We start from the raw sequence: 19,515 nt of genomic DNA on the forward strand, positions 1-19,515 counted from the left end.
GCTTTCGGAAGGCCAGAACCCATATTATACAAATGGTAATTTGCATGTATGAAAATGTATGAGGTTGTGTGGGTGACCACACCAGAAGATTCCCACCCACTTGTCCTGCATCGCAATGCAAAACTTGGAACTAGGCTTCCAATGGGTGTATCAGACTCAAGGCTGACAAGCAATTACATACCTTAACAGCACAATCCTATGCATGTTTACTCAGAAGCAAGTCCCACTATGTCCAATAGGGCTCACTTCCTAGGGAAGTGTGTTTAGGACAGCAGACTGGCTCCATAGTTCTATGCATATTTGATTCAAGGACACTTTCCTCCAGGTAAGTACCGTATTTTTTGCTCTATAAGACTCATTTTTTCCCTCCTAAAAAGTAAGGGGAAATGTGTGTGCGTTTTATGGAGTGAATGCAGGCTATGCAGCTATCCCAGAAGCCAGAACAGCAAGAGGGATTGCTGCTTTTACTGCGCAGCGATCCCTCTTGCTGTTCTGGCTTCTGAGATTCAGAATATTTTTTTTCTTGTTTTCTCCTCCAAAAACTAGGTGCTTCTTATGGTCTGGTGCGTCTTATAGAGCGAAAAATACGGTATGCATAGGACTGCAGTCTGACAGTGCAAGTATGTACCGTACTTTTCCATGTACAGTGGTACCTCGGGTTACATACACTTCAGGTTACAGACTCCGCTAACCCAGAAATAGTACCTCGGGTTAAGAACTTTGCTTCAGGATGAGAACAGAAATCGTGCTCCAGTGGCGCAGCAGCAGCAGGAGGCTAAAGTGGTGCTTCAGGTTAAGAACAGTTTCAGGTTAAGAACGGACCTCCGGGACGAATTAAGTACATAACCCGAGGTACCACTGTAGAAGACGAGGGATTTTTATTAGAAAATTATGTTAAAAATGGGGGACTGTCTTATACATGGATAGTGCATAGAGGGGACTTGGGATTGGTTGCTGCCACAAGCCTGAGATTGTCAGCGGCTATTGGGCATGCAGCAAGGACTGGTGTTGATTGGCTGTCGCTGAAGCAATTGGGTGGGCGATTGGCAATTTCTGCCTGCGAGGGGAAAGACAATAGGTGGCTTCTGCAACGACGCGTACGAGTGGCTGTGTAGGTCAGGCGGGTGAGCGGTTTTTGGCAATCCTCCCCCCCAAAAGCTGAACAAATCTGGGCAATCCTCCCCCCATTTTCTTAATTTGGAGTCCCCCAAAATAGGGGGTGTCTTATACACGGGGGCATGTTATACACGGGAAAATATGGCATGTTTACTCAGAAGTAAATCCCACTGAGTTCTGTGGAGTTCACTCCTAAGTAAGTGCGACCAGGACTGCAGCCAAAATCAGTCAATTAATTAGGGCTGCATTACAGCTGTCTGTCCTCTAGCACAATGGCAAACTTTTAATGTTCTGCAACAGAGGAATCCAGTGCCACAATTGTGCTAACGGAAACGCATTGTGCAACAGATTGTGCAACCTACTTATGGTATGGAGCAACCTGCTTATGCCTTCACTTGTGCAACATGCTTCCAGGAGAGAAAAATGCTATACCAGTGGAACAAGTATAATTTAACTTAATTTAACTTATTGGATACAATCCTTAACTTTTAACCCAATTGTTTCAGTGTATTTCCACATTACAAAACATAAAAGAGGGTTGATGTTGTTGAATTCGAAAGGAAGAGGGCACTCATCTCTCCAGATGTTGTTGCACTACAATTCCCAAAATCTTTTTGTTTGTTTGTTTGTTTGTAGGGTGGGGCCTCTTTCCCTTTATATTTCTTTCTCATCTTATTGCTCAGGTGTCATGGAACTGATTAGCCTGGACTAATTAAACAGGATGGAATCAGAATGTGAGCTGTAAGTTCATCTGTATATTGATTTAAACCAGGGAACCTCTGGCCCTCCAGATGTTGCCGGACTATTGGCTATGCTGCCTGGGGCTGAGTCCAGCAACATGTGCACTACAACAGATTCTCCACCCGGGATTTAAACAATGTTTTAATCAGTTTAATGTGTTTAGGTTATGTTAATGTTGTCTCTATTGTTGTAGTAAGTAAATGAATGAAAAAGAGGAGGGGGGAATTCTGTCTAGAGCAGGGGTCAGCAAACCTTTTCAGCAGGGGGCGAGTCTACTGTCCCTCAGACCTTGTGGGGGGCTGGACTATATTTTTTGGGGGGGAAATGAACGAATTCCTGTGTCCCACAAATAACCCAGAGATGCATTTTAAATAAAAGCACACATTCTACTCATGTAAAAACGCACTGATTCCCGGACTGTCCACGGACCGGATTTAGAAGGCGATTGGGCCGAATCTGGCCCCCGGGCCTTAGTCCCCAGATGTTGTTGAACTACAACTCCCATCATCCCTAGCTAGCAAGGCCAGAGCTCAGGGATTATGGGAGTTGTAGTCCAACAACATCTGGGGACCCAAGGTTGAGAAACAGTGGGCTAGAGCAAGGATGGGGAGTCTACTACAAATACCATAATCTCTGACCACTAGGCATCTATCTAGACACAATCTCAAATGCTATGCTCTGGACACAGCCCTGCAAGTAAGAGCAGAACCGCTGTGAAAGAGTTTACCCAAAATCCACCCCGCAGGGCTGGTCTAGGAGGATGTCATAGTCAACTGTATCAAAAGCCATTTCACAGGTTGCTGTTTTTCGTTACAGGGATAGGTTTGTTGTCAGTTCCCTGTGAGAAGAGCTAAAAGCATGGGTTCCCCTGCCCTGTCAACAAAATTCTGTTGACAGCCTCACCGCAGGGGTGGGGAATCTCAGGTCTAGCAGGCAAATGTAACCCTCCAGTACTCTTGGCAGCAGCGAGGCAGCAATAAATCACACCAAGTATGTGAAGTTAAACAGGATCTGCACAGCAGTGTCAGACCTAATGAGCACAGCAACTCATCTCCAGCTGGTCTTGTCCCATGAAGCAGTTCCTTAGACTGAAAATACCCACCTTCCCACAGGTGCCAAAGTCCCTTCCTCTCCAGGATTTCCCCCCAAGCAATTAGAGACTGCGCCTGCATGAAGATAACTTCTCCTTCACCATTTTCACACCTCTCCTAGTTCTGGGAGACCAGGGAGGGGGAGCCTGTTGCAGCAGGGAAGGAGGGGGAGACACCCACGACTCTTCACAAGCCTATCCATCTCTGCCTCCTGGCCTCCTTCCTCTTCTGCTTCAGCTTCTGTCTCTGATTCTGGACTTCTCCCTGCCACAGACTCTCCCCACAGACACTTCCCCTTCCAAGTCTTCTCTCTCCTCTTCCTCTGAATGCTCATCATCATCATCATCATCCCACCATTACTCCCTGGGCTCTGAGGCTTCTTCCCTTGGGGGTTCCCCAGCTGGTTCTTCCCACCGTTACTCCGCATCCAACCACTTCATGGTACCTCTCTGCTTGGCTGCCAAGACTCAACTCAGGCCACGCCCCTCACCAACCCTGCCTCGCTCAAGGGCCACATTCCTTCATAGGCAACCTGCCAGGGCCACATGCCAGTTGTGGGCTGGGTTACAGTCAAAATGGGCTGTGCAACAGGCATCACTCTTACCTTGTGCAGTAGGCTACAGGCCACACACACACACACACACACACACACACACACACACTTGCCTCCCTAGTCAGGCAAGCAAGAGAACACATTCCTGCCAGGCAAAAGCACTCAAAGATGGCTCAAAGGAGAGCCATGGGGGGGGTGGTGGTCTGGGAAAGGTCCCAAAGGCAGATAGAGAGGCCTGGAAGGCCACAATTGCCCACTAGACATGAGGTTCCCCACCCCTGCCTTAAAAAGGTAAAGGTAAGGGTACCCCTGCCCATACGGGCCAGTCGTGTCCGACTCTGGGGTTGCGTGCTCATCTCGCTTAAGAGGCCGGGAGCCAGCGCTGTCCGAAGACACTTCCGGGTCACGTGGCCAGCATGACGAAGCTGCTCTGGCGAGCCAGCACCAGCGCAGCACAGGGAAACGCCGTTTACCTTCCCGCTACAAAGCGGTACCTATTTATCTACTTGCACTTAAGGGTGCTTTCGAACTGCTAGGTGGGCAGGAGCTGGGACCAAACGACGGGAGCTCACCCTGCTGCGGGGATTCGAACCGCCGACCATGCGATTGGCAAGTCCTAGGCACTGAGGTTTTACCCACAGCGCCACCTGCGTCCCTTATCCCTGCCTTAACTAGTTGCTAAAGTACAGATACAGAATCATGCAAGACTCATCTTTTCCAGCGGGAGAAAAACACCTCTGTTCCTATCTGCATCTTATTTTAAGCTCAAGCTTATTGCTTTATGCTTTAAACAGCTTTAGCTTGGCACTGTCATCTGCTCTGAAATTACTCCAGGTGGACCTAAACATCCAAACCCATTTCCCCCCTCCCTCCCTCCCTCCCTCCTTCTTTCTTTCTGGAAAGCAAAACGTACCAATTAGCTGCCATGCCACACACACAGGAAGGCCAGCTCCATTCAGCTTTTTGCCAGCTGCACACTCGGCATACAGAGGGGAAATTCTTCTGCATCCCATATGGTAAAAGAGCCTTCAAGCTGCTGCAAAGGGCTGAGCCAAAGAAACAAGGGACTGCACGGCGCCAAGCCTCCACTTCATCCCAACCCAAAGGACGTGTTGACTTTGGCATTTTCAACTGTGTGCTTTACTTCTATTCTCTGCCATAGCAGCAGGTGGCCAAACACCATGGGATGTTTGCACTGAAAAGCCCTAGGGAGAAAACAGCTTGCCTTGATGGACTCTGTCAGGTTCCTGAAATGAGTGAGCCAGTTTGTTTTCTCCAGGGTGCCCCCTTCCCTCTCTCTCTCTCTCTCTCTCTCTCTCTCTCACACACACACACAGTCTCTGTTGCAGACACACTGAAATATATAACATTTCACTTGGATCCAAATTCACTTAGTTTTGGAAAGCTACACAAAGCCATCAGCTCACTACCCCAGGGCAAATAGAGGTCCCATCTGCACTATACATTTAAAGCAGAATCCTACCACAAACGGTCATGGCTCCCCTCCAAAGAATCTGGGAACTATACTTTCTTAAGGGTGCTGAGAGTTGTTAGGATCTCCCATGTCTCCTCACAGAGCTACGATTCCCATAGTTCCCTAGGAAGAGGGATTAATTGTTAAACCACTCTGAGAATTGAGGTTTTGTAAGAGGAACAAACAGGCTATCCTAAAAGATCTCAGCACCCTTAATAAGCAACACTTCCCAGGGTTCTTGGAGGAAGTCATGACTGTTTAAAGTGATGTGATAGTATATTCGGTGCATAGTACCGCTGGGACTAGAATCACGCTTGGAGAGGAAAAGGTGCCTAAAGAAGAGTTTTCCAAGGAACAGGTAAAGGTAAAGGGACCCCTGACCATTAGGTCCAGTCGTGACCGACTCTGGGGTTGCGGCGCTCATCTCGCTTTACTGGCTGAGGGAGCCGGCATACAGCTTCTGGGTCACGTGGCCAGCAAGACTAAGCCACTTCTGGCAAACCAGAGCAGCGCACGGAAATGCCAGAGCGGTACCTATTTATCTACTTGCACTTTGACGTGCTTTCAAACTGCTAGGTTGGCAGGAGCAGGGACTGAATAACGGGAGCTCACCCCGTCGCGGGGATTCGAACTGCCGATCTTCTGATCGGCAAACCCTAGGCTCTGTGGTTTAACCCACAGCGCCACCCGCGTTCCACCCAATTCTGTTTTCAGTTCTGGGCATTTGGAGTATGGCATCCCATTCTAAGCACCTGGAGTGCTCTATCCAGTTTTGGGTGCCATGTTCTAAAATGTACATTGACAAACTGGTGCCTGTCTAGAGGAGGAAGGGGAGGGGTTTAGAAACCAGTCACTGTGAGGAATGCTCAAAAGAATTGGGTAGGTTTATCCAGGGGGAGAGAAGAACCAAAAGAGGCATGATAACTGTCCACATATATCCAAAGGGCTGTCACATGGTAGCTCTACAGGGCAGAACTAGAACCAGCGGGTAGAAACTGCATTGAAGGGAAGGAGATTTCAGCCAAACGTTAGCCGAAAACTTCCGAATTGGAATAGTTGTTTGACAGTGGAACAGATTGTCTTGAGAGGTGGCAGGGTGTTCTTTGCAGCAGAAGCTGGACAGCCATCTGTCAAGGTTGGTGTGGTCAACTCTGCATGATCAACCCTGCATTGAACAGAGGGTTGAGTAGATTACTTCCGAGGTCTCTTCATATGCTCTAATTCTATGAATCCATAAATGGAATGCATTATCTGCTCTGCCCAGCATCCTGTTTTTGACAGTGGCCAGTCTGCTGCCTACAGGAACCTAACATAAGCAAAGACACAAAAGGGAAATCTGGGTCCTTGTTTTGATCCTGCCAGAATTTAACCTGCCCTGGCTGCATCCCATTCAACAGTCTCTGCCTACTAGTGCAAGAGCTGCCGGTTGAGGTTCAGCATCGGGCAAACATGACAGCTGCACTAGCAGGAGGGCATTATGCAATAGATTGCACAATCTATTGTGCAATGAATCTACCAGCAACCTCATTGCGCAACAACATTCCGCTGGTGCAAAACTTTTCACCAGTGGAACAAGTATACCACTGATAGACTTTTAACTTGGTTCTGCTCTGCATACAACCCTATATGTCTCTCACCACCACCACCACTGCTCCAGCTAAAGTGCACTGCTAGATGAGCCAACAGTGTGACGCTGCAGCTACATGAGCCAACAGTGTGACACTGCAGCTACATGAGCCAATGCAATTCTAGGCTGCATCAATAGGAGTATAGCATCTAGATCAAGGAAAGTAATAGTGCCACTGTATTCTGCTCTGGTCAGACCTCACCTGGAGTACTGTGTCCAGTTCTGGGCACCACACTTCAAGAAGGACACTGACAAACTGGAACGTGTCCAGAGGAGGGCAACCAAAATGGTCAAAGGCCTGGAAACGATGCCTTATGAGGAACGGCTAAGGGAGCTGGGCATGTTTAGCCTGGAGAAGAGGAGGTTAAGGGGTGATATGATAGCCATGTTCAAATATATAAAAGGATGTCACATAGAGGAGGGAGAAAGGTTGTTTTCTGCTGCTCCAGAGAAGCGGACACGGAGCAATGGCTCCAAACTACAAGAAAGAAGATTCCACCTAAACATTAGGAAGAACTTCTTGACAGTAAGAGCTGTTAGACATTGGAATTTGCTGCCAAGGAGTGTGGTGGAGTCTCCTTCTTTGGAGGTCTTTAAGCAGAGGCTTGACAACCATATGTCAGGAGTGCTCTGATGGTGTTTCCTGCTTGGCAGGGGGTTGGACTCGATGGCCCTTGTGGTCTCTTCCAACTCTATGATTCTATGATTCTAGATAAAGAAGACAATATTGTGGCTAAGAGCATTATCCTTCTGGACTGGGAACTGTGGCACAGCCTTGATGGAAATCTGTAGATCCAAGATCTTTTTGATCAAGAAGTGCTTGAACAGAGACATAAGCATAGGGGGCTAACCCTAATAAATCTGAAGAGAAGTGGCAACATTAGAGGTTTGCAGAGACTAAGCAAAGAGGATAGTGATGGCAGAGCCACAGGGATCAGCGTTCTGCCTTCACTGCCTCCTTTGCTTAGTTGTCATAAAGACCTAATCCTTAGGGATTAGTGTCTATAAATGAAGCTTGGAAGCTACAGAGCAAAGCTGAAGTGAGCTATTTCTTTTCCTTCTGCCCTCTCTTTTGTGTTTCTTTTGATTTTATCGCCTTGGAACGATGGGGGTATAGAGTGGGGGGGGGGGGAGAACAAGTTTAATATCCTAAAATTGAGCCAAAAGCAATATTTGATCTCATGACTGTACTCGCTCCATTGAACTGTTGACATTGTAACAGCAGCAGAAATAAGAGCTGGAAGCCTCGAGACTAACATTGAAAGGAAACATCTGTCTTCAGCTAGGCCAGGGGACCCCAAACTAAGGGACGTGGGCCGGATAAGGCCCAAGGGACTCATTTATCCGGCCCGTAGCAACCCCCGCCACCCGCTGCCACCCCTGCTCTTACCGGTGCTGCGCTGCGCAGCTGCCCACTTCCGGGTCGGAGGAGCACCGGAAATAGCTTGTGTGCATGCGCAAGCATTTTTTGCACATGCGCAAGCATTATTTCCGGTGCACATCCGGGTCGGAGGAGGCCCGTGCACATGCACGCAAGCTATTTCTGGTGCTCCTCTGGCCTGGAAGTGCGCCGGAAATAGCATGTGCACACGCTTATGGGCATGCGCTCCCCTGCCCTCTGCGTGATCGGCGCTGGAGACACCCGAGGTGCAGTAAGTTTGCTGACCCCTGAGCTAGCCTCTAGCTCAGGGATAGGGAACCTGTGGCTCTCCAGATGTTGCTAGACTCCAGTTCCCATCAACTCCAGACAAGATTCACAGTGAACAGGGATGATGGGAGTTGTAGTCCACCAATATCTGTAGGGCCGCAGGTGCCCCACCTTTGCCCAAGCTGCTAGCTGCTCATCAAGTGAAAGGAAATGATATCGCTGTTTGCGGGGCTGTGGCAATACATCTTAAAAGGGCCTGCCTGCATCTATATAACTGGAACTCCCATATTTTCCCTGTCCAGCTACGGCAAAGAGTTTTCAATTATTTGCAAACTGAATCAGGGTTCGTGCAAATGCATGCCCTCAATTTCCTTCCAAAGAAGTGTAATCTATAAAGCCATTTATAAACTCAGATGCACAGTTCCTTGGAAATGTTTCTTCCTGGTAAGAAAGACTGATCAGGCTGGAGGTCTACTGGACTTTGCTGAGATGGCAATGTTGACAAGTTTAATTAGAGAAAAATCATTACTGACACTCAGTGCTATTTTTCTAGAAAAAGAGGGGCCGGAGCTCATCACGAACAGCTCCTTGGTCTCTAATAATGGCAATGGCACCCATTTGAGAGGAACTGGGTTCTGGCTGAAAAGAAGCCCTGCAGGATTATTGTAATAACCTGCAGTTTTATAAGAGTGTATATTTAAAGTAGATGAATAAATGAGTAAATTAAGTCAATTGGGAATATGCCGAAAATATAAAAAATTTAAGGAACTGCAGAAAAAAGGGGAAGGAAGTTGAGTTTTGAAATGTAAAATTATTGAAATGTATAAAACTGCAAATCATAAAATAATTATTAAAAAGAAAAAAAGCCCTACTGACATTTATTATTGTGGTGAAAAGGGGAGCTAATTTCTAGTACAGATAATGGAAGATGAACAATAAGCAGGTTTAAATAATCACTGGATGTATTCTATTAACTAGTATTATGCTAGAATCCTAGAAATCACTGGATTTTTAAATTTTATTTTTAAAGTCAGTGTCTTGGAACTACACTCAAAAGTCTGTGTTTCTTAAATACCCCTATTTTCAGCCATTCCAGACTGAATGCTGGTAGAAAGCTTTTCATCTAGAGCATAGTATGCTTTCCGTTATATGTGACAACACTCCATTTAGTTCCAGGAATGTATACCTTTCTCTTCCCAGGTTCACCTAGTTTTGAAGCCCACAGACTGCTGGAGAACTTCATCCTGCCTTCGTTGTAGCAGCCAGTGGTGCAGTGCTATGAAACTGGGCTCTCGATAGTGGGGCTTGCCAGGATGGAGGAGGGAAAGAGCGGCAACCAGATTGAAGCAGTGCAGGTGCAGGTGAAAGCACCCGATTCGTTCTGCTCGTAAGCCTGAACCACTGCATCTTCACTGCCATCATGCCTCACACACCCACCCCACCATTCCATCCCACTAAGTGTGTTTATATGTGTTGGAAGCCGCCCAGAGTGGCTGGGGCAACCCAGCCACCAGATGGGGTAGGGTATAAATAATAAAATTATTATTATTATTATTATTATTATTATTATTATTATTATTATTTGGAAATTTCTTATGGACTTTTTGCGTGAAAGAGAAATGAACTAGTAACATCTGGATTTGAAGACTGAAAAAAAATAATGATTTATAGAAGGTAGAATGGCTGGATGTTAAGGTATGATATTATATGTGGCTGCAGGGCAGAGAGCTGGAAGCCCTTTTATTTTTATCTTTCCTTAACCTTTTCTTCTCTCTCCTCTTCGACTTTCTCTCTCCTTTTTTCTTTTCTTTTCTCCTTTCTGCCCTTGTTCTTTTTTATATTGAATAGCTGTTTTATGCCGGTATATTATAAAAAGATACTTGATACTGGGTATACATTTCTGTATATCTCTGAATATGCATAAATAAATATTTTTTTAAAATGTGTAGTGGGGATGAAAGTGCAGGCACTGCTCCCCACATCCACAGGTTCATCTGGTCTGATCAGAACCTATGCACCCATGCGTAAGTGTGCGTATGTAGTTTTTGTAGATGAGAGAGGGGAGTCTGCCTTTTTCAGGGTTTCAAAACACGCGGAGAAAACAAGCATAAGCACACATAGGACTCGTACAAACACATTGGATGTGGGAAGAACTGTAGCTCAGAGGCAGATCATGTGCTATGCAGGCAGAAGGGCCCAGACCCAATTGCCCGAACCTCTAGGCAAGGCTGCGAAGGACTGGGAAGTTTCTGCCGGTAAACTGTAGGCAATACTAAGCAAGGCAAGACCAATGGCATAAAGCAGTTTCTCTTACACTGGGAGCAGAGACAGAGAGCATGAGCCAACTCGTTCCATATGTTAAATAAGCCACACATCTCAAACATCATAAGGACATAAGAAGAGCCCTGCTGGATCAGCCCAAAAAGTCGATCAAATCCAGCCCTCTGTTCTCACAGAAGCCGAACAGATGCAAATGGAAAGCCCACAAACAGGACACAAGCACAACAGACTCTCCCAGCCATGTTCCCCAGTAGTTGGTATCATCCTGGACGTAGTATATCATCATGATGACTAGTACGAATCATTGATAGCCTTATCCTGCTCCACTAAATTGTCTAATCCCCCTTTAAAGCCATCTAAGATGGGGGCCATTGCTACTTCTCGTGGGATCTTTCCTCTTTTTGTTATACGGAGACTAACATCAGGCCCCAATGTGTCTTGTGCTCATGTCCACTCAAAAAGAGAGAGATCATCTTTTTCGTTTGGTCCATTGCTTTGATTCCTTAAAAAAACACACACACAATACCAATAACGAGGAAGTAAATAAGATTCTCCATCCTTTAATGCTGAGCTGCGCAGCCTCCCTTTCAGCCTTCACCTCCTCTATCATCAAAGAATGGTGGGAAATTGTAACTCTGGTTATCATTAGGTCCTTTTGAAATTCTGGCCAATGATTTAGCCTGAAGGGTCAACTGCAAAAGCGAAAACGTTGCAAATTCCAAGCCCCAGTCTGATACTTGGGAGAAGAACGGGGCAAAGTCTCTAGCAGAAGGAGGGGAAAGGAGCGGGGGTGTCACAGCATGATTAGCTTTCAGCGGTCCAGCGCGAAGTGTCATGGGGAGCGCATAAGGCAGGAGTCGGCTCACAAAGGGGGAGTCCTCCTCTCTCTTAGGTCAGGGGTTCAAGCGCAGCTCAGGTTCACAGTGACGGGATGTTTCGTTCCCATCCGCTGGTTGCCCGAGCGGAGCAAAGCAACAGGGTGCAGCCTAGTTAGAAGTGTCTGCGACACAAAGGCCATCATCTCAATTGGCACTAATTGACCCTCCTTGCTGGTGCCATCAGCAGTGAAGCCAAGTGGTGAATGAGTAAGCCGCAAAGAAGGAACTCTTTCCCAGTTCCCTCTCTCTCTCTCTCCCCTCTCATTCACACACCACGGCCCTCACCGATAGTAAAAATGAAAGCTGATTCTAGGCCATTTATATCTGTGCTTTTACCAAAACAAAAAAACTGGAGCCACAAATACATCGCAGATAAGGGAGAATTGTCAACAGGTGCATTTCTCTCTCTTGTAACAGTGGAGCTCAGGGACATCCAGTGAAGCCAACTGCTACCCCATCAACACCCATCTCAACGGCATCCTCAAATAAAGTCACGATGGGAAAAGGCCGAGAGGGCATGGAGTGGGGTGAAGCTACAAGTGTCCTGTCCACATCGTCAGGCCTCAGAGATGGAAACTGTTGTTGTTTAGTCGTTTAGTCGTGTCCGACTCTTCGTGACCCCATGGACCAGAGAATGCCAGGCACTCCTGTCCTCCACTGCCCCCCGCAGCTTGGTCAGACTCATGCTGGTAACCTCGAAAGCACTATCCAACCATCTCGTCCTCTGTCGCCCCCTTCTCCTTGTGCCCTCCATCTTTCCCAACATCAGGGTCTTCTCCAGGGAGTCTTCTCTTCTCATGAGGTGGCCAAAGTACTGGAGCCTCAGCTTCACAATCTGTCCTTCCAGTGAGCACTCAGGGCTGATTTCCTTCAGAATGGAGAGGTTTGATCTTCTTGCAGTCCATGGGACTCTCAAGAGTCTCCTCCAGCACCATAATTCAAAAAATAAGATAAGACGGAGCATGGATCAACTCCACAGGTACAGTACTAACTCCAGCATTTGTTGTGGTGATTTGTTCGTCCCCCTTGGCCTGCTGCAAAATCAGTGCTCCTCCTGAGGAATTCTAACTCGGGACGCTCCAACTTCTTGTACCAAGCAAGAATACTTCGACTCAGAACCCACTGGCCATGCACTGAATTACATTTCCATACTGTAAATTAAAGTGTTTGCAATATACTTAATATTATTGCATATATAATTATTGCATATAATTATATTATATATAATTAAATACACAACTAATAGATTTAATATAGTTAATTATCAAACTAATTTAATACACACAGAGAGATATGCACTTTCATTAACAACGCATGATGGAAAAAATATTTTTTTTTAAGGCTTTAAGATGTTTGTTCTTGAATGTTGCTGAGGGCAGCCAAAAGATATTAAGCCACGTGACTAGGGATGCCCAAATCTATCAATTACAGTTTCTCATTATCCAGTCTTGAGTTCAAACATTCACATTTCCCATGTCAGTTTGAAATGTTTCATTTTATATTTTTTAAGTCTGCAGGAAAATTCATCAGCATTTTAGTGTGAATTTCTTCTAATACAGCGGTCCCTCGGGTTAAGTGCTTAATTCGTTCCGGAGTGCTGTTCTTAACCTGAAACTGTTCTTAACCTGAAGCACCACTTCAGCTAATGGGGCCTCCTGCTGCTGCCATGCCACCGGAACATGATTTCTGTTCTCATCCTGAAGCAAAGTTCTTAACCTGAAGCACTATTTCTGGGTTAGCGGAGTCTGTAACCCAACATTTCTCTACGCAGTTCACCTTAATAGCGTGCATTTTTGTGAGCAATTATCATGAGCAGATGTGCATTTTTATGCACATTTTGCCCTGGCATTTTTGTGTACACATTTGATGTTTTGAGAACTGCATTGCAAAATTCAGAAAAGTGCACATTTTCAAAAGATGACTGTGTTTTGGTCCACGTACTGTTTCAGGAAGTGCCAATTAGAAGTAGGCCTGCCTTTAAATGTAAACTGAATCAGATCTCGCCCACATCCCTACCTGCATACGTCTCCTTTTCCCAATGAACCAGTGCCTACTTTTCTCTCTGCAGTTGCCACGCAATCCTACAAGGATACGACGACATCTCTGATCTCGCGCAATCCTTTTCTTCACCCCTCCTTCTCACCCCCCCCCCACTGAGCTACACAGAGCGCTGCTTCTGGCATGCAGAAGCCGCAATCCAGAGCGGAGAGGGCATTGGGACGGCCAAGGCATCCCTTGACTGACAGCTCCGGTCTCCCAGCGTAATTTGAACATTCCAGAGGTGACCGCGGGGTTAATGCCGTCTCGAGCAGGCTGGGATCAGGCCTGGCTGTTTGTTCAGGGCTCCCAGAACAATGAGACTTTAAAGAGATTTTCAGCACCCCGGGGTCCAACCCAATTAGACACAGTTTTCCAGGTTGGCAGTCAAAAAGTGGGAGGAGGAAACCAGGTTTTAAAAGAACACACTCAGGAGTCAAGTTCAAGGGTTGCCTAGCAAGCTCTAAGCTGGGGAGAGAGGAAATGGTGTTTGGGGGGGGGGCGGAATCTCTCTTTCTCCTGAAAGTGTCATGAGTGTCCATTTGCTAAAATTATCGCTTTGGAAGCCACAAGACAGGCAGGGTTGAAGACCAGCTCTCTAGCTATTTCCTGCAGCTGCCGCCTCGCCCTTGGAGGAGCAGTAATCCCTTGCCATTAATGAGAGCTTTGTGCCAGGATCAAGGGGTGGGGACGACCCACAACTTAAAAAAAAATAAATTAAAAAATTAAGAGTGGGGTGGGGGGAGGAAAATGAAACAAACAGGCATTAAAGCAGCATCATCAAATAAATACAGGCCTTTGCAGCCTGAGTGATGCAAGCATGTCCCCTTCAACAGTAGCTGGGAAACCATTTTGCCCCCCCTCCCATTTCCAAATGTATTTATTATATTTCTTTCTTTCTCTTTCCCCCCAAAAAAAAATTTTTATTAAGATTTTAAAGGTTACAAAAAGAAAAAATAAAGAACACATTTAAACAGAAAAAAAGAAAGGAAAAAAAGAAAAGAAAAAAGATGCAGATAATTTAAAAAAATCAATCCTTTACATAACTTTCTTTCCTTTGCTTATTTCCTTGACCTCCTCACACCTCCCTTTTTTGTATTCTAATTCATTTAGATATTACAATCCATTTTTACTTAATCCTTTATATCATTTCTGCTAAAACCATATTAGTTCATTCCAACATCCTTCTAACATTCCTTAATTTTGCAATGTTTCTGTAGATAAACTTTAAATTTCTTCCAATCTTCTTCCACCAACTCTTCTCCTTGGTCTCGGATTCTGCCAGTTATTATATTTCTTTCTTTCTTTCTTTCTTTCTTTCTTTCTTTCTTTCTTTCTTTCCTTCCTTCCTTCCTTCCTTCCTTCCTTCCTTCCTTCCTTCCTTCCTTCCTTCCTGGTACTCAGGGCTCTGTACGTCTCCCTCCTGTGCCTTAATTTCTCACAACAATCCTCACAACAAGGTAGAATAATATTCTGAGACCGTGAGTGTCAACAGGCTCAGGGTCACCCAATAATCGTTGCTTGACCTGATGCTTGAGCACAGGACTCCCCGTCTAAAATTCAACATGCTAAATCAAGTGTCTTCAACTATTTCGGACCCAGGACCTACTTTTAACTCAAAGATACATTTGGCAACCCGTTTTCTTAACCTTTTGCCATACATTGGCATGGTGGCAGAGAGTGACCCACTACCACAGGCATAGGCAAACTCAGCCCTCCAGATGTTTTGAGACTACAGTTCCCATCATCCCTGACCACTGGTCCTGTTAGCTAGGGATGATGGGAGTTGTAGTCCCAAAACATCTGGAGGGCCGAGTCTGCCTATGCCTGCACTAGCAGGTCCACTCCTGACCCACCGGTTGAAGACCAGTGCTCTTTATCAGCACACCGTACTTTCAGAACAGAAAGTGTCCCTGTTGCAGATGTCTCATATGTGCCACATTTACACTGTTTTGTTCTGGGTTTATTTATCAATTCATCTATTTATTTTTAAAAGTGTAAATAGCACTATGACTAATCTGCAGCAAGCCTATCTTTTCCCTCTCAGCCCTATCTCCCTGGAACTTGACTACACCATACAGGCTCTATAAAGGCACAAATATATACCGTATTTTTCGCTCTATAGGATGCACTTTTCCCCCTCCAAAAATTAAGGGGGAAAGTTTGTGCGTCCTATGGAGCGAATGCAGGCTCCTTGGCTTCAGCAAAAGCAACGCAAAGCCTCCGGAGGCTACGCGTTGCTTTCGCTGAAGCCTTTGGAGCGCAGCGTGAGGTCCCGCTGCGCTCCAAAGGCGTCAGGGATAGCCACCTGAAGCCTTTGGAGCGCAGCAGGAACTTGCGCTGTGCACGGGGTTGAAGGCTCCCCGTGCCCTACAGAGGCTTCGCACAAAGCTAGACCAGCTATCCCAGCGGCTATCCCAGAAGCCAGAACAGCAAGAGGCTATCCCAGAAGCCAGATCCCTCTTACTGTCCTGGCTTCTGGGATTCAGAATTTTTTTTCTTGTTTCCTCCCCCCCAAAGTAGGTGCGTCCTATCGTCTGGTGTGTCCTATAGAGTGAAAAATACAGTAACAGGTTTATTAGGCAGGGGTCTTAACACAGATCTGCAGCAGGGTTTCTCCTAGGGCGGGGGCAGGACTGGATTTTCCTTAAGCAGACTGTGCACTATTGGAACTGCACCAGTTCCAATCTCTCTCTACTTCGTTTGCACGCTTCAGCCCAGTCCATGAAAAGCTGCATTTTCAAAATCTCGTTCAATAATATATCAAGCCACAGTCGCAAATTTGCTGGTGGTACACAAGAGGTTTGCTTATGCTCAGTGTCTAGGAACAAAAACTCCTCAGTATATTCTACCCCCCATCCCCTGACATACCTACCTACCAATGAAATCCATATGATTTGGGGACACGAACACATAAATCTCTCCTTATGAAAGCCTTGAGCCATAGAGATGCCTTTCATTAGGAGATAAGAAAGCTGACTTTGTTGGAGGGGACAATGTTGCTTTTCAGACTGGGCCCCACAGATTGGTCTCCTCTTGCTTCCCCTCTGCCAGAAGACCAAGGCTGATCTCTTTCAGAGCAGAGCCTGCCCCAGTCTACTTCACTCTGGATTAATTCTGCACATCTCTGAGTTGAAGCAGATGTGGTAGATCCATGTGCGGATCTCCCTGGTTCTTAAAAAAGTTTTAAACAACTGCCTCTAAGTGGGTGGGGAGGTGTTGATCAGAGCACTGATGCTGAGGGAAGGGAGATTAACCCCTTTGCTGCATGCCATTTCCCTGGTCTACCACTCCCCCCCACAGCTGCCATTACCTCTGCTAGAGTAGGAAAACACCTGCAACATGCTTGTGTGTGTGTTTCCCCCCAGGGGGCTCAGCAGTGGGCCCCTCCAAACATCCTGTTTATCATGCACTCACGATGATCTGTGATCAGTATGGTATTGGGGATGTTGCACACAACGCTGCTTTCAATACCATTTGTGTTTGCAACAAAGTTTTGGAGTGGGCCCACTGCTTTGCTTCCCGTCGATGCGTGTCCCGTAACTTCCTAATGAACCCCTGCAACTCTTCACACCTCGAACATTTTTGTTGTTGTTGTTGTTGTTGTTCCATTTTTGTTGCTCTGTAGTGCAATAGTCCCCACCTCCAGACAGGATTATTGCAACAACAATGGGGAAGCGGTACAGAACAACTAGTAAAATGGAACTGTGTGTGAATGGTCCAGTATAAATCCACCAATACAGTGGTACCTCGGGTTAAGTACTTAATTCGTTCTCTGGTCCGTTCTTAACCTGAAACTGTTCTTAACCTGAAGCACCACTTTAACTAATGGGGCCTCCTGCTGCCGCCGCGCCCCTGGAGCACAATTTCTGTTCTCATCCTGAAGCAAAGTTCTTAACCTGAAGCACTATTTCTGGGTTAGCGGAGTCTGTAACCTGAAGCGTATGTAACATGAAGCATATGTAACCTGAGGTGCCACTGTAAAGGACTATTATTGCATCAATAGAAGACTCTCGCAAAACCCCCAGTTTGGAGGGGTCCAGTTGCTTTTTTTGGGGGGGGGGGTGATTTAGATTGGGTTCTTATCTTAGCTGCTGTACAAACAGGAAAGCAGAAACAAAAAAAATTCCTTCCAGTAGCACCTTAAAGACCAACTAAGTCAGTTCTTGGTATGAGCTTTCGTGTGCATGCACACTTCTTCAGATACACTGAAACAGAAGTTTCCAGACCCTTCTATATAGTGAGAAGGTGGGGAGGGGTATTACTCAGAAGGGTGGTGGGAATGGGTGATTGGCAGATAGCTGTGATGAGCCTGTTGACGACTCTTAACGACTGTAATAGGTCTTACAGGAAAAAGCAAGGGGTGAGAAGGTGAAAAATGGCTTTGTCATGTATAATGAGATAAGAATCCAAGGTCTTTGTTCAGACCAGGTCTCTCCATGGTTTTAAGTTTGGTGATAAGTTGCAGATTGTAACTAAACATCAGGGGAAGCTTTCTGACAGTAAAAGCATGGAACAGTCTCCCATGAGAGGTGATGGACTCTCCTTTCTTGGAGATTTTTAAGCAGAGGTTGAATGGCTATCTGTCACGGATGCTTTAGTTGAGATTCCTGCATTGCAAGGGGTTGAACTAAGAAGACCCTCGGCTCTTCCTTCCAACTCTACAATTCTATGTTCAAAGTTGTTCTCTGAATCGGTAGAGGCTGGTCCAGTAGGAAGAATTCTACAGAGGGCACAAGCAGCCTGAATAAAGGGCTGGTGTTTGCATGCCAAAATAAGCTGCAATTCACCCCAAACCATGCACTCCCATCACTGGGAATCTGCCATCTACACTGCTCAGCATCATGTCCAGCTGACCCCTGGGTTTTTTGGACAATGAACTTTCAGCACAGGTTGATACCCAGGATATAAGAGGGGCAGGCGGGCAGAGTGTTTTGTGGTACCTAAAAGGCTCACAATTTAATTTATTGCACCACAACCTTTTGTGGGATACAGTCCAGCAACTTGGAAGGAACCACATAAACAACAGTTCAGACTCACTGCGCAGTACAGATCTTTGAAGCTGTGGCCTCAAATGCATCCTTCATTTGCTTTACTAAGAATTCCAAAATGTAACAGCTTCCACATTCTCTCTCTCTCTCTCTCTCTCTCTCTCTCTCTCTCTCTCAAGTCACTCTAGTTCTTGCTGTGGCAATTAAAATTCCTACACACACACACACACACACACACACACACACACAGCCCAGACTTCAGTTTTGTTGTATTTTGCTCACTAATTCCTTAGCCCTTCATTAAGGGCCCAGAACTGCCCAGAGTACACAATGGCACTTACAGCTTCTCGAGAGCACGAAGTCCGAAAAAAGAGCCATTCTTCAGAGTTGCTATCTTGTTGTTGCTCAAAATCCTGGGGAAAGAGGGAGGGGAGAGAGAGAGAGAGAGAGAGGGTTATTCATCCTGCGTTAACCAAGCATCCAGGGCTTAAAGGGGTGGACTAGGTGTGTGGTCCTTAGTGATGGATTCATTAGCCACACCCCAGTTAGCAAGGGGGGCAGGAGAGTAGGGAATGGTACAAAGGCTATAGGGTAAATGTATGGCATAGCAGTCTATAGGAAGATGCCCCACCCAGCTACTTAACAGTTATATATAGGCCGATTTGCAAAGTTCCAGATGTTTGCTTCCACGTCAGCAGAAGAGTGATCCATAGCAACATTTTGCAGTCACAGAACTAGGAACAACAGACACAGACTTCTCTATAAGACTGAACATTGAATGCCCAGCAAAGAAGAAGGGTCTTATTAAAACTGAACGGTCTTTTTAATGGACTCCAAAAGCCATTGACAACTAAGAAGCTCCAGTCTAGATACGTCAGTGCTTCCTGGTTTTAAAACTTTATGCTGTAAATCTTTATGCTGTCAACTTTTACAGGTCATGTTGTGTGATTTCAGAGGAAAGCCTTGCTCTCATCCCCTGCTGTACATTGTAAAGGCCTTTGGCTATACACCAGGCATAGGCAAACTCGGCCCTCCAGATGTTTTGAGACTACAACTCCCATGATCCCTAGCTAACAGGA

General features: G+C 46.1%; 1 protein-coding gene across 1 annotated transcript in view; it reads right to left on the reverse strand.

The window, feature by feature from the left end:
• Window positions 1-19,515, reverse strand: part of ADGRA2 (adhesion G protein-coupled receptor A2) — a 125,274-nt gene that overhangs the window by 62,098 nt on the left and 43,661 nt on the right. The window contains exon 2 of the mRNA XM_079954931.1: window positions 18,778-18,849. Within this exon, the coding sequence (XP_079811057.1) occupies window positions 18,778-18,849 (72 nt within the window). The remainder of the gene's footprint in view (window positions 1-18,777; window positions 18,850-19,515) is intronic.

This window comes from Podarcis cretensis (genome assembly GCF_951804945.1).
Source record: "Podarcis cretensis genome assembly, chromosome: 15".
Lineage (NCBI taxonomy): Eukaryota > Metazoa > Chordata > Lepidosauria > Squamata > Lacertidae > Podarcis > Podarcis cretensis.